This window comes from Sinocyclocheilus grahami, unplaced genomic scaffold, assembly GCF_001515645.1.
Source record: "Sinocyclocheilus grahami isolate Dianchi unplaced genomic scaffold, SAMN03320097.WGS_v1.1 scaffold186.1, whole genome shotgun sequence".
Classification (NCBI taxonomy): Eukaryota; Metazoa; Chordata; class Actinopteri; order Cypriniformes; family Cyprinidae; genus Sinocyclocheilus; species Sinocyclocheilus grahami.
Genome location: NW_015505365.1, coordinates 640291 through 656616, shown reverse-complemented (window position 1 = coordinate 656616; position 16326 = coordinate 640291). Strand labels below are relative to the sequence as shown.

General features: G+C 35.8%; 1 protein-coding gene across 1 annotated transcript in view; it reads left to right on the top strand.

The window, feature by feature from the left end:
• pdlim5a (PDZ and LIM domain 5a) overlaps positions 1–16326 on the top strand; it is a 46043-nt gene that overhangs the window by 21496 nt on the left and 8221 nt on the right. Inside the window, exons 5-8 of the mRNA XM_016284660.1 lie at positions 2837–2873; positions 3818–4194; positions 10312–10490; positions 11330–11369. Coding sequence (XP_016140146.1) covers positions 2837–2873; positions 3818–4194; positions 10312–10490; positions 11330–11369 — 633 coding nt within the window. The remainder of the gene's footprint in view (positions 1–2836; positions 2874–3817; positions 4195–10311; positions 10491–11329; positions 11370–16326) is intronic.

The window sequence follows — 16326 nt, the reverse complement described above, 5'->3', positions numbered from 1 at the left end:
CACACACACACACACACACACACACACACATACACATACACATACACATACACACACACACATACATCATACATCACACACAATTAATAAACAGTTCCACATGTAATTTAAGACTTACTCTAATTGCAGGGTTATTGCATGTGCTGGTATTTTTGTCATTATGTGTGTGTGTGCGCGTGTGTGTATTTTCTCTCTCTTTCTTTGTCATTATAATAATGTAGAATGACAGAATGTTCTAAGAATCTGAGTGATGCTGATGCAGTTCATTTTTATTGTCTTTTACAATAATTTCTCTGCGTCTCTCTGGTAGGTTAGGTTGAAGTATAAATAATTATCCGCAAATTATCTATGAACATGATGCGTGTTAATTATTTTTTAAGTTATATTTATGGGCTTTTTATGCATTTATTGTGAGAGGACAGTGGAGAGCTGACAGGAAAGCACTGGGTGGAGAGAGGGGAGCAGGATCTGCAAAGGACCTCGAGGTCGCTGTGAGCGCAGTTGTGATTAATTATTCATTGTTATGTATTTAAATAACTTCTGCCAGTTACACTACTGTTCAAAAGTTTGGAGTAATTACGATTTTTATACTTTAAAAAAGTACACAAGGCTGCATTTATTTGATTAAAAACAGTAGTAACAATAATATTGTGAAATATTGAATATATTTTCAAATGTAATTTATTCCTGTGATGCAAAGCTGAATTTTCAGCATCATTACTCCAGTCGTCAGTGTCACATGATCCTTCAGAAATCACTATAGTATGCTGATTTGCTGCTCAAGGAACATTTCTAATTTTTTATCTTTGAAAAGTTGCGCAGCTTCATATTTTTGTGGAAACGTTTGTGTTGTGTACATTTGTGTCAGGGATGCTTTGATGAATAGAAAGTTCAAAAGAACAGACTTTACTTGAAATTTCTTTTGTAACATTATAAATGTCTTTACTGTCACTTTTGATCAATTTAATGCATTGTTGCTGAATAAAAGTGTTAATTTCTAAAAAAGAAAAAATCTTACTGACCCCAAACTTTTGAACAGTAGTGTACATCAAAGCCGGTTTGTGGTGTTTTAGTCAGTGGCATTGTTTTTTACATCTCTGTACATGGTTAACAACAGCTATTTTAATATCTGGATTTCATTTGAATTGCTTATTTCATTCCAAGCAAGAAACTGGCTCCTTAAAACATTGATGATTATTCCGAATTTTGCTAGGAAGGATATTTAAAGACTGTATGTCAAATTTGATTGAATATGAAATCAATGAATTTAATAAAAATTATTCAGTTAACAAAGTTAAATGTCTAGTTTCTCTCTCGCTCTCCCTCTGGTATTGTTCTGCTGGTCTTCTGAGTCCTGTGGATCTATATTGAGTGATACTGGCAACAGAGTATTAGCTCATAACTGCAGAGTGCGAGTGCTCATGTTCATCTGACCGGATTAACAGTGCTAAACCCAGCCCGGCCCGCTGGATCTCACTCTTAAAGACCTCCGCGGAGGGATACACAGCCTTCTCATGAACTCACGATGGTCATGTGTGTGTGTGTGTGTGTGTGTGTGTTTGCATAGAAACAAAGATGAGCCACATATAGGAGCAAATGTTTACATCTCCTGTTATATGACACTCTTCAAGATGTGTGTGACTGTATTTTAGGTACAAAATTGTCCCCAGAAACTAAATTGGATAAAACCTCCCTTTGGGAACATCTTTAAAGGTCAAAATGAGAAAAAAAACTAAGAGATGTGTTAGATTGTTGTAGAAGGTCTTGAGTTCAGATTCTCAGAGATGGTAACTAATACTCAAGCCCTCTGCCAGCCTCACACACACATGCACAGCAACAGTATCGCTTACTGTCAAAGCTAGTTTGGAATTATTAAAGAGTTTTTAAATGGTTTTAAAACAGAAGTCTCTTCTGCTCACCAAAGCTGCATTTATTTGATCACAAATACAGTAACATGTGAAATATTATTGCAACTTAAAATAACACTTTTCTGTTTGAATATATTTTCAAGTGTAATATGATGCAAAGCTGAATTTTCAGCATAATTACTCCAGTCTTCAGTGTCACATGATCCTTCAGAAGCCATTCTTATATGCTGATTAGCTTCGCAAGAAACATTTATGATAATTAATCTTGTGCCGTTTCATATTTTTTTGAAAATAGTAATACACTACCATTCAAAAGCCACAGTAAAGGCATTTAAAATGTTACAAAAGACTTCTGTTTCAAATAAATGTTGTTCTTTTGAATATTCTATTCATTGAAGAATCCTTAAAAATGTGTTACAGTTTCCACAAAAAATATTAAGCAGTTTTCGAAATTGATAATAATAATAAGAAGAACCATTGTAAATAATCGAGCAGCAAATCAGCAAATTAGAATACTTTCTGAAGGATCATGTGACACTGAAGACTCAGGAATCACAGGAATAAATTACATTTGATAAGATATATTCAAATAGAAAATACTTATTTAACATTTTAATGATATTTCACATTATTACTGTTTTTACTGTATTTTTGATCAAATAATTGCAGGCTTGGTGAGTATAAGAGACTTCATAATTATTCCAAATTTTTGACCACCACTAGTTTAAAACCAAACCTGGCCTGGTTTCTTTAGGATACAAAACCTAATTCTGTTCTGCCCTGCAGGCGAAACAAATTCAGAACCACTCTACAAACTTCCATGCGGTCGTTCCGTGTCATTATGAATACAGGCCTATGATTTTACAGCAAACCACAGTTAGACGTTCCCTATGTACTGCCACTGCCAGCTCTAGATGTGGTCACAGCAGATTCATTCATGTTTTTGTCTATTGTTTGTGTTCCAACAGAGCTTCCAGTCTTCTGAAACCATATGTGGCACCAAAGGTAGGAGATTTATACACACATACATCCAGCCAGAGCGCACAGCTGGAGTATTGTGTATATGTCATTATTCCCCTCTGAGACAGACACACAGCTCTATATGTATGCATGAGTTTTAGTTTTGTATGTTTGTAGCAAACATAAGTGTGCTTGCTGCGTTCAGTTATCTGTCTTGAATTGCTAAAAGTCACATGCTGTCATTCAGAATAGAATACTAGAACAATGCATACCGAACATTTAATTATTATTATTATTTTTTAAATATATTTTGTGAAACAGTGTGCTACATCAGTGTCACATGATGCATGTTCCTGATTACAAGGCATGTTTAATGTAGAAAGTTGCTGTCCAGTTATAGATATGAATATTTACATTTATGCATTGCATTTTACATTTGGCAGATAATTTTATCCAAAGTGAACTGCACTGCATTCAAGCTATATATTTATATTCATGCATTCCCTGGGATTGAACCCTTGCCATTGGCGTTTCAAGCACTACTGTATGCTTTACCGTTTGAGCTACAGGAGTGCACTATATGGTGTATCTCAATGGTACACAAATAACATTAATTTGAGTTAAAATGGTGAAATTATCTGTTGCTTCATGTGAGCAAAAAAACACCTGAAAATGAATATATTTTTGTTGCTTTTTCAGTGCAACACGCTGTCAGTGAGAACAGGACTTTGAAAATGCATCATAAGGTCATATGACCAAAATATTTATCATGGCATAGTCCGTTCTGTTTTGCATACTTTTTTCTAAAATAATATATACTGTATTTAGTAAGTGGTCAGCTAATATTCCATTCTGAACATACTGACACACATTATTTAGGTCTCCAGTGGTGGAGCTTCTGTTGTATAACCCATTTGTTGTTGTCTGTTGATTTTGAGTTGCTCTTGTTGTTTTGTTTGAGTCCTGCATGTGCTTTCCTCCATGTTTAGGATGATTCTGTGGAAATCATCAAACCCGTTCCCATGACAACCTCCATTCCATCTTCTTCTGACATCACAAACTCCACCCACATCACTTCATCCTCCAATAGGAGTGCTCGCCCGTTTGGAGGGGCAGGGTCACCACACATAGCCTCTATTCCGTCCGCCGTGTCTGCTTTTGCACCCGCCTCCTCAGCTCAAAACCCTAATCCACAGGCTCCGCCCACTCCTACTGATGGTTCACCCAATCATCTACCGGCGGTGCCCCGCCCTTCAGTGTATAACACACCCATCAATCTCTACTCCAATGAGAATGCCTGTGAGGTTGCCATGGGCCAGAGGCGGGGCCTGCTGGAAAGCCAGGGTGAAAGCTCTCAGCTGAATGGGTAAGAGTTTGATTGACAGTTCAATGCCCCCCCCCCCCATAAACATAGAGCTCAACTCAAAAAGTAACAACTGCTTTTTCAGTGGCCTGGGTTCTGGAAGCATGTTTCCCGTTTGTTTTCTCCTTAGACGTTTCAGAAAATATCTTTAAAAATGTTTTCAGAAAATATTTTCAAAAATGTATGTAAGGACAAAGAGACAAGGCTGTGCACTACAGTATAAGGGAATTAATAAACTATGCATCCAATAAAACTTTGTAAATGATGTAAACATCAGTTGGGGCTTTTGTGGCTTCCCTGCTACAAAAAGCATCTTAAACCAGTATAAGCAGGTTTGCTGGGTCTCCCATCCTGGTTAGGCTGTTAGATGGTTTTAGCCGGTTTTTAGGCATTTTTCAGCTAAAAGTAATGAGAATGACACAACACAATTACTAAAACTTTATACTAATATATCACTGTTCAGAACAAGTTAAAACAACAGCTTATACCAAATCAGTTTCGGCAGAGGTCTTAATGTATTTTGTTATTAGAAATTACTACAATGTACCATTTTTTTGTTTGTTCTTTGTATCTGGATGTAATAGCTATATGAGATATTTTCAAATGTCATATTGCAGTTCAAACCACAACATATGACAAAATAATCCTATTATTATTTCACGAATGTGAACTAAATTACGGCTTACAGTTTATGATTTTGAATGCATATACTATTTTTAAACAAACTCAGAGCTCACGGTCAGTCTATCTTAAAATGTTCAGATGTTTTCACTTAAAATCATAGATTTTGGATGACATTTTTACTTCCAAAACCCACCGTTGAACTCTATCGCCTCGTTTTGAACATCTACATGTTGCCAACAGCAGACTCTGTCACTGAGACCAAAACATAACATTTGAATATGAAACTGTATTTAGTTGGTTTCCATGATGTCCCTCCCCACCTTTTTTGTAACATGGTTTAGTCCAAACATGCACTTCAGCTGGATGGATTAAACCATAAGTACACAACAGGTGAGTTTTGAATACTTGGCACAACATCATATTGAGTTATCAGAAGTCATGCCAATATTTAAACCCAACCAAAGTAGGAAGTACATCTGTCAAATATAATTTTTTACCCTTGTACTTTCATTTAATACATAATTTTTATACTTTATATACTATATAGGGGGGGGTCTTAAGGTCACTATTATTCTGGAATTTTCTTTCATACTGGCAGCATCTCTCAGTATCTCTTTTCGCACAGTGACGTATACGAGATTCTGTTCGTTTACAGGCAGGTGTCAGTGGCTCTGATGTTTGCGTGTATATTTAGCTCTGTGTAATGCTATCTGTTGTGTGTTTTGGTGTGTGTGTGTGTGTGTGTATGAGGGCTCTTCCTTGGATAATGCCCCAGGGGAAGCTCAGATGTATTTTGTGTGGGTTTCATATTTTAATGATGGTTTTAAAGTGCTGATTGACATTATTATGCAGAAGAACTACGTCTCTAATTACACGTGCTGATGCACACGCATATTCTGCGACTCGCATCATCAAATCAACGTGTTTGTTGTGATGCATTTTGTTTGTTTCTGTGTGCTAATAACATTAATCAGCCTGACACCAGTACAGATTAGAGTTTAATCACCCAATAAACCCATTTTGTATCTCGTTAACTGTTTGGAGCACTACTTATACTAGTCATACTGCTATTTTTGAAGTATGTGTACATAGTATGCATGGGATATAACCTGCTACGAGTGCCAAAATGTGCAGTATATACTGCACAGTATGCTAGCATTTCATTCTAAACATGATATTTGTTAAATACCTGAACGCTGTGTCTGAAAAAAGGAGAGAAAGAGGAAAATATTAGAGATGTGGGAGAGAAAACTGATGAGAACCAAATGCTTCTCGTCATACTACGCACTCATCTAATGGTTTTTATCCTCCCTCTCTCATAAACTCTAATAAATCCTCCTCATTATCCTCATACAGCTGTACATTATAGAGTCAAATCAGTGCCAGCCCTGTTTCTATGATTTTTTTATAGGCAATTGTTGAGAAAACATATTCCTCCTTAATCCAGCCCCGTGTGTGCCTGGTTCTGGATACTGTATTTTGTTTGAATGGAAAGAATTCCTCTGGATTAAGTTTGTTTTATTTTTTGTTGACCAATATGGTGTTTTTAAAGGAATAGTTCACCCAGTTTCTTCATCAGAACAGATTTGGAGAAATGCAGTATTACATCACTTGCAGTGAATGGGTGCCGTCAGAATGAGAGTCCAAACAGCTGATAAAAACATCACAATAATCCACACCACTCCAGTCCATCAGTTAACATCTTGTGAAGTTGAAAATCTGTGTTTGTAAGAAACAAATCCATCAAGGCATTTTAACTTTAAATTGTTGCTTCTGGTCAAAATTTGTATCCATAATTCATAATAACGCTTCATCCAGTGGAATGTATGTGTTTTCAGCTGTTGGTCCGTCTCAGAGGGCTTCAGGAATCAGAGTTATGTATATTCAGCCAGTGATGATGAGATGATTGTATGAGTTTAATGGTTATTTTTCTCCTCTATGCTCTTTTCAGCAGGTGACTCCAGCCACAAAGTCAGTACCATACTGATGCTCATTTCACTGTGTGTGTGTGTGTGTGTGTGTGTGTGTCTTGTAAATATTGCCATGATTTGTAGTGAAAACATTGTTTTCCCAATAATTTTCCTTCATCTCAACTTTGAGAGTGCTTTGCTTTTCTTTGTGAATATAACTAACACTGTGAAGAACCACTAAGTATTAAACTTTAGTGTAACTTGTCTTGTAGTTAATGTAGTCTAATTTACATTGTACTCAAGACACTTTCAAGAATACCATGGTACATCCCTGTTGAAAAAAACAGCATATGCTGGTTAGGTATGTTTTGACACTGGGATGCTGGTTTAAGGTGGTCCTTTGCTGGTTTAAGGTGTTCCTTTGCTGGTTTATGCTGGTCCTTTGCCAGCACATGACCAGCATAAACCAGCAAAAGGACCAGCATAAACCAGCTTAAACCAGCAAAGGGCCAGTTTAAACCAGCAAAGGACCAGCATTAACCAGCTTAAACCAGCAAAGGACCAGCATAAACCAGCTTAAACCAGCAAAGGACCAGCATAAACCAGCTTAAACCAGCAAAGGACCAGCTTAAACCAGCATCCCAGCGTCAAAACATACCTAACCAGCATATGCTGTTTTTTTCAACAGGGATATTCAAAACCCATGGTAGTACCATGGTAGGCCTACTTTTCTCGTATTTCTTCCCCCTTTGATTGGTATCGTAGTACAGTATCAGATGGTGATATCATGGTATTTTAATATGAATAATGTACTGAAGGATCACCATGTTTATGTAGCCTGCTAGGATTTACATGGTTTTCCAAAGTCCTTAAAACATCTTTTGTACTACTATGGTAGCATATATGTAAAACAAATAAAGTAAACAGAAATATTTTATTAGTGTAGCACCGCTGATCCCTGCTGAAGAAAAACAATAGACACCATCACAAAATGTGTAATGGTTTTGCTGGTTATAGTGGGACTTGTATTGGTTTAATGGAAACTGTAATGGACCCTGTGGGTCTCACTCTTAAAAATAAAGGTGCTTCACGATGCCATAGAAGAACCTTTTTGTCTAAATGGTTCCATAAAGAACCTTTAACATCTGAAGAACCTTTCTGTTTCACAAAAGGTTCTTTGTGGTGAAAGAAGGTTCTTCAGATTACAAAAATGCAAGAAAGAGATGGTTCTTTAAAGAAACTTTGACTGAATGGTTCTTTGTGGAACCAAAAATGGTTCTTCTATGGCATCGCTTGAAGAACCTTTTGAAGCACCTTTATTTTTAAGAGTGGTAATTGGTCACCGTCTATTGGTGGCTTGTTAAAACCAAAAAATCCTAATGGAATATGTCCCAAAACACACTACAAGAAACAATTTTTTATGGTTTTAATGGTTAAAAGTTGATGGTTTGTTGTGTCTGTAACGGTATTTGTAGTGGAAACCATTCAAATTTTCTGTGATGGTTCTATAGTTTTTTCCCCCGCAGCGCACACTCAAGTAAAGCAAAGCAAAGCTGGGTTTGTGGTTCGTTGTTTCTTCTGTTTGTTTTGCATGAGTGTGTTGACATGAGTTTGATGATAAGCATGTTATGTCCCTCTGTGACGTGCTGTATCGCAGTGGTCAGGTGGTCAGAGGTGTTTAACTGTAGTTTGACAAACACAGACAATCTTTCATCCACACTCAGCCAGACAGCGCTGATTTATTGACAGCTTATGAATGGTGTACGTGTCAGTACAGACGGGCTTTGGTACGATCAGTACGTCCCAGACGTGAAAATGTTTCTGAGAGATTGGGTCGACGATTTCAGACTTACAGTGTTGCCAACTGCTTTCAATTGAAAGTAGCTAAAACTGGTAGCTAAATGTCACTAGATGACATCACAATGGCAAATTCACTGATCTATATAAAGATGAACGTAGATCAGTGGGCAAGATGAGAACTTAGATAAGGTTTGTCCAAGCAGTTGCTATATTTGTCCCTAAACTTTTGAAAAAAGTCTCAAAAGGGGCGGGGAAGTCGCTAAATCTAGCTACAAAGTAGCTAAATTGGCAACACTGCTTCTAGATGAGTTTCTTCTCAAACCTGTTGTGTGTGTATTATTCCACGTGCAGCAGCGCCATCTTCTGGTCTCGTGCGTTTCTACTGTCGTTTGTTCAATTTCCTTTGGAGGATTTTAAAGCTCAAAAGCTTTTGTTTTTGTTTAATATTACCTATTTATCCGAAATACTGACTCGGGTAGCGCAAAAAGACGGCATTTGAGGTATTTTCCGTCGATTTGATTAGCAAGTCTTCGTCACCATTCAATCAGTAAACGTACAAACTTCTTTTAAAGGTGCATTGTGTAGTATTTACATCGATCTATTGACAGAAATGCAATATAATATACATAACTATGTTTTCAGAGGTGAATAAAGACCTTACTTAATGAACCGTTATGCTTTTATTACCTTAGATTGAGCAATTTATATCTACATACACCGCGGGTCCCCTTACATGGAAGTCGCCACCATGTTTCTACGGTAGCCCTAAACGGACAAACTGCTCTACACAGCGCATTTCGTCACGTTGTTGTTCTTGCGAATAAAACACTGACACAATGATGAACAAGTACATTAATATTCGCAATATCATCGAATTATTAAATAATTAAGTAAATATAATTCCTTAATTTACCTTTGTAAAGAAATGTCATTGCTCTCTGCTGTCTTTACCGACGACATCTTAGTCCTGTATCGGCCACCGTAGCTTCTCTTAAAGGAGGGTTGAGCACGGGACTGAGTCGTTGGTTGCAATTCGCACAGCTAGATGCCGCTAAAATTTACACACTGCACCTTTAAGAAATGTCTTTACTTTTTTCATGAAAAGATTTTCGCTCCAGGACCTTAAAAGAAGCTTCTGGTGCTTTGAATTTACTCACCCCCAAGTTTACCTTGAATTTGAGTTCCCTTGCAAAGTTTTACCATGGTAATCAAACTGTCACAATACCATAGCTAGCCTACACTATAGCAAAACTGCGCAAACTTACTTGATATAAGTCACTGCTATAATATAAAAATGACAGAACGATAGTGTAGGCTTCTTATTAAGGTGTTTTACAGTATTAACAATAACTGTTATAGGCTACCTAAGTATTTTGGCAGAAACCATGGTTCACCATGGAACATTTGAATTTGAATGCCTCCAAGAGCCTTTCCATTATGTAGCCTAATGACAGTTTTTTTATTTTATTCTTCATAGTGGTCCTCCAGCTGTGTTTAAGTGAGTACATCTGTAATGTGTGTGCCATCAGTAAAACCCTTCTAAAAGAGAATGGATGATTGAAATGTGTCATCTTTCTTATTCCTTTTTATGCCTCCTTCAGAAAACCTGCAATGAACAGGTAAAGAAGGAATAACCAGCAGTGCCCTTGTTTCTCAAATGCTTAGTTGCTTTGTGCATTTGATAGGCTATGCAGTTTGATATTTTTGTTGAATAGTGCATTTGATATGCAGTATGATTACATGTAAAAGAGACTGACAGTATCTGTGTTTGTTTGTGCGTGTGTAGACTTCCTCGTAAACCTATCACAGAGACAGACATTGAGTTTTACCACGTCCCGACTCACGGTGATGCCAGCAGGAAACGCATCATGGAGGACACAGAGGACTGGCGCCCACGGACAGGAACTTCACAATCCCGCTCGTTCCGTATCCTGGCTCAAATCACCGGCACTGAATCTGAATTCGGTGAGAGTTTATTTTTTAAATATGATTTTATTGCTTTTTATGTTTTATTATATGCGTTTGTATTATTTGAATAATAATAATAATCAGAAAATCATTCTTACATACATTTGTAGTATTTAATACAAGGCAACTGTTTACATAACAATGGTTTTATGAACCGTTTTGTTCTGCTCATGTTTCATGAATTAGGCCGATTGTGTGGAAAGCCTTCAATACTGAATTTGGGATAAAGATTGAAAATCTAGCGTAGCGTTAGTTCTGGCAGGTCACGTTAGTCAAGCTCGCATCAGCTGACTCTCAGCTGATACCCATCAACCTATGGGAATACGACACCTATCTAAGCATTCATATATAAGGTCCCTCAGGTATTATCAGCAGTTTTCGCATTGCTCAATAGCTAATTACCCTCCTCCGTCCCCAGCTCCTCCTCTGTCAGTCGGGATTCAGCCTTCTGATTCTCCTTTGAATCAGACTAATTCTAAAATGTGTGCATAACATTATTGAACTTTAACGATATCTGCAATACATTTATGTTGGTTCTGTTCTGTTTACCCTGTGGGGGTTATCGCTGCTCTCCCTGCTCTCATCCATGCTAGGCTGCATGGATGTGCAGGGAGTTCTTGCCCAGAACAGAACCATACCGCCATCCAAACTGTATGCTAATTGTCAATCATCTTTGACGATAGTGGTCCTGACAGAATTGACGTTTTAAACCGAAGTTGAGAGAAAGAAAAACAGATGGGAGAAAGCAAGAGAATGGGAATGTCTTTTATTACACGTCTATCACATTGAAAGCATGCCGTATTAAATCTTTTCTGGATAATGTTTATGTCTTTCAGATCCCTCGCAGGAGGCTGAATCAGCGAAGAAGACAACAAAGTAAGTTCCTCTGCTCGCCAGCTGCTTTGGAGTGTGTGCTGTGTGCTTTTTTGTTTTTGTGATGAAGATGTGTTCAGCTTTTCTCTGAAGGGTGTTTGTGCTGTGTGATTTTGGCATCCCGTGGTGTTTCTGTTAAAGCTCTGGCTCTAGTTGACCAGCATGTGCAGATCACTGACACTTTCCAGCACTAGGGCACAAAATAGACTTTCTTTATTCCTCAACAAAAGGTCAGTAAAAGGAAGTGCTTAAAGGGATAGTTCACCCGAAAATAAAAAGTCTGTAATCATTTACCCTCAAGTTGTTCCAAACCTGTATGAGATTCTTTATTCTGTTGAACACAAACGAAGATATTTTGAAGAATGTTGGTAACCAAATAGTTGACGGTACAGTACACACTGACTTCCATAGTATTTTTTTTTCAATACTGTGGAAGTCAATGTCTGTCTTCTTTTGTTTGGAACAACTTGAGGGTGAGCAAACGATGACAACATTATTTTTGGGTGAACTATACCTTTAATCTTAAGAAACTGTTTGTTATCAACCTGGCATCATCCAAGTGGATGCTGCACACTGGTGGGGGTTGAGGAGAGACCCCCCATATGATTGTAAAGCGCTTTGGGTGTACAACAATACACAATAAAGCGCTATATAAATGCATCATTCATTCATTCAACCTCAAAAGGTTGAACTAAATATTACATGAGCTGGTTTAATTGTCTATTACAGTTTGTATTCTTGCAACCTTTACTAAATATTTTATTTCTAAAAAGGGTTTAATAGACTGTTTGTGTGATTTAGTAATTCTGTAGTGATAACCATCACTAAAGCATGACATATGAAAAAATTGTTAAAAAATATAGATGTTTTTTTTTTTAAATGGAGCAGTTTGTTGAAATAAAGTATTACATTAATTTAAAAAATGCATACAAGTTTTTGGTAACACTTAACTTAAATCCTTTATATATAATGCATTACAAAAGTAGTATTTTGCATTTATTATGCCTTGTAAGACACCTTATAATGCATTGTATGATCTCGTTAATAATTGTAAGCAGTTATAATACTTATCTATTCATTGTTACACCTTTAGAAAGTGTAATGCACTAAAACACATGACAAACAAACCTTAAAATATTCAAATGCATGTTAACTTTGGTTATTTTGTTATGAAAAAATATAATGCATTACAATTAGTGCTGTCAAATGATTAATCGCGATTAATCGCATCCAAAAAAAGTGTTTGTTTACATAATATATGTGTGTGTATTGTGTATATTTATTATGTATATATAAATACGCACACATACAGCATATATTTTGAAAATATTTAAATGTATATATTTATATTCATATAATTTATATCATATATAAATATATTTAATATATCAACATAACATATTTTTCTTAAATATATACATGCATGTACACAATAAATATATACAGTACACACACACATATATTATGCAAACAAAATCTTTTATTTTGGATGCGATTAATCGCGATTAATCGTTTGACAGCATTAATTACAATGTACATTATTATACATAGGCTTTAAATTAAGGGTTAGTATGTTTTTTTTTTAGTATCATATATCAGGTATTTATGGCTTATATAGTAAGATACAGTATGGAGCTCATACACCTACATTTTATTCATAGGCCCAAACTGAGAGTTATTCTAGTAATCTTGCACTGTTGTTGGTTTGCCGTTGAAGTTGTTGTGTAATAACTAGTCTTGTTTTGTGTGGGTGAATTCATAGTCTGTGAGGTTTCTTGGCTTCGCTTTCCAAAGAAAAGCAATATTATTATGACAATACAGTGTGCGCCGTGCATTCTTTATGTGTATTTAAGTAATACATGAAAGCTCGGTTTGGGAAGTTACAGAAGTGAGTTTAACTCGTGTGCAGTGGCATTTCCGTCTGCATGGTTTGCAGTATCACCGTGCTGAAGACATTCACTCCTACAGCTCTTAATACTGTCTTTGTTTCTGTTTCTCTCTCTTGTTCATTCTCTGTGAACAGGGCAGTGAAGATTAATCCTAAGATTGGACCTAAATATCATAAACTCAGAGACTGGCACCATGGAGTGTCTGCTCGAACCCTTAACGTCCTCAGCCTGGTGTAGACGTGTGTGTGTGTGTGTGTGTGTGTGTGTGAGCAGGTCTCTGTGGGATGTTTCCGTGTTGGAAACTGAAAAGAGACTGTGAAAATACAACTGCAGTTTTATCGGAAATGAGAGGGTCAGAATTGTCACAAGAAACGGCAACATGAGCTCTGTAAAATGTGTTCGTGTAGATTTAACATCTCAAACTCTGTTCTTGTGGATTTAGTGATTTTTATTAGTGAAGCATTACTGTATTGCATTACACGTGTGGCTTGGATCTTATTTTGTTTCTGTAATGTTTCAGCTTTTGGTCTTTTGATTCCTATTTAAAGGAACATTTTGGGCTCAAAACTAGTTAAACTACACAGAGCATCTGTCGATTAACACTGAAAAAAAAATTCCCCTCATTTGTCGAATAAATTTAGCTGCATTTACAGTAATGCACTTCTGTGGTGTTCTGTGAGGAAATGTGCAGCTCATAGTTTTGTGAAAGTGCTTAATTCTTGTTTGTTAAAATAATTATTTTTCTGAACAGAAATGTATCTAGTTAGTTGCGTGGTCATGAGCCAAGTTTTAAATGCAGTTTATGCATTGTTGTTATATTTTCAAAACTGTGTGTATTTGAATTATTATTTGGTGCTCTATGGACTTCCAATGTTAGTGCATTACTGTAAATGTGATATTTATTTTCATAAAATTAGATATTTGTATTTTCTACGACAAGCCTTTCACAGATGCTGTTCTGCAAGTTTTAAACCCAGAATTTTCTTTTAAACTCTGCTGAATTTTATTTTATGCTTCACAATTTATTTTCATTTATGACTTAATTCCTTCCTCAACTTATGTAGCAAAATAGAATAAAGTGGCCTGTATTTTCTGAAGAATTCCTGTTGTGTATTTTCTGCTTATTTGTGTCAGTGTTTTTATCGGTTTATGTCCCTCAGTTACTGATTTTAAGCCAAAGTCATGATGTTTATCCAATCAGTTATGCAAGTAATGACAGGTCCACAAACTCGCTCAATCTAAAACTAGTGGGTCTTTAAAAAAGTGTCTCTACAGTACAAAGATACAGTAAAGATTGTTATGATGAAGTGTTCCTAGTGTCCAAATTAGTCATAAAAATGAGGAGCAATTCTGTGAATATATATTTCTTTTAATTCACAGTTCTAGGCAACATAAAACATCATTTGCATATTTAACTTGTAATGGTGAAAAGCATAAAACATATTTAATAAGAAATCATATGATATTATTGGTCATTGTATTTTTCCACACACATATGGCTTTGGTTTTAGAGACAGGGAGAGATGAAATGTGCGCAGTTACACATTATGTATTAATCAAATTTAAATAGGGTTAGTTTAGATTTTTTATTTCATGATTGAGCTGCTGCAGTTTTCATTTGTCGCCACTAGAGAGCAGCATTAATTCTTTCTTCTCAGCGGATAAAATGTGTTTTATTTTAATCTATATTCTATAGGTTTCATTCATCTGATTGACATAACTTTTTCTGAGAACACGATGAAAATCTTTCAAAACATGCTTTATAAGCAGCAACCATGGAAAATGTTACAGGGTTGATGGTCATTTCAAAAATGTCCGTTGTAAGCAAATTATTTAAATCTTAAACAGTTAAAGTAAATAAAACTGTTCATATCTATCTATCTATCTATCTATCTCTGTCTGTTTGTCTGTCTGTCTGTCTGTCTATCTGTCTATGTATCTCTGTCTGTCTGTCTGTCTGTCTGTCTTTCTGTCTGTCTATCTGTCTATCTATCTCTGTCTGTCTGTCTGTCTGTCTGTCTGTCTGTCTATCTATCTATCTATCTAATCTGTCTGTCTGTCTGAGTCTATATGTCTACATATACTGTATATGTATAATGATAATGATGTGTGTGATGGAGAACTTCCTGTGTGTTTGCCAATTGCTCCTCTCTCATTCGATTAGCCTGCTGTGCTGCTCCACTCTGATTGGATTATTTGCTGTGTAATGAATCTGATTGGCTGAGAGCAGTAATGATCACTCTTATAACTGGGGAGACGGGACCTGTGTCTGTTTTCTGTTGTGCCTCTGTGTGTTTGTGTGGATCTCAGTTTGTTATCTTCACAGAATAAAGTCGATTCAATTGTGTGTGCTGTATCCTGATGCCACCATCAGTTATTTTTTTTCTTTATCCTATATTCTTTTTTTCAGATCATGGAAGAATGTGCTAGCATTCATCTACAGATGTCTCTTATTCCTTTACTGAATATGGAGGATTATTAGTTTCACTAACAAAAAAACTACCAACCGTGCTGTGTTACTCTGGTACGTTGGACCCATTGCAAAAAAAAAATAAAAAATACAGTACTGTAAATATATATTATTTATTTCAATTAGCGTTTAGCAATGCATTTAAATGCATCCATAATATAATGCATTCATTTGAACTGAATTCATTAAAAATGTAAAATTAATATATATCATATATTATTATTAAGTTATGTTATTATATACTTTGCATTTGCCAGTATCTTTAATCAGTTCACTTAAATATTGAGTTTTGCATTTGTTTTTTGTTTCTTTCTGTAATTGCCATTCCTTAACCCAGTGATAATTTAGTATCATTGATAATATGCCATAATAGTTTTTTTTATATATTTTGTATTTTATGTGTTCACTTTAATTTTAGTTAAAAAATTTTTTTTTATTTTGTTGTGCAAATGTCATTTTTATGGCTTTTTAAAAAAATGTGTCTATATAGTATTTATTATATTTTCATTTGTTAGTTTTAGTTTATTTATTTTTAGTTATTTTATTACTTCAAATTATTTTCTAAGTGAGGGCTGCCCATGCAGGGCCAGCGCTAAAGGGC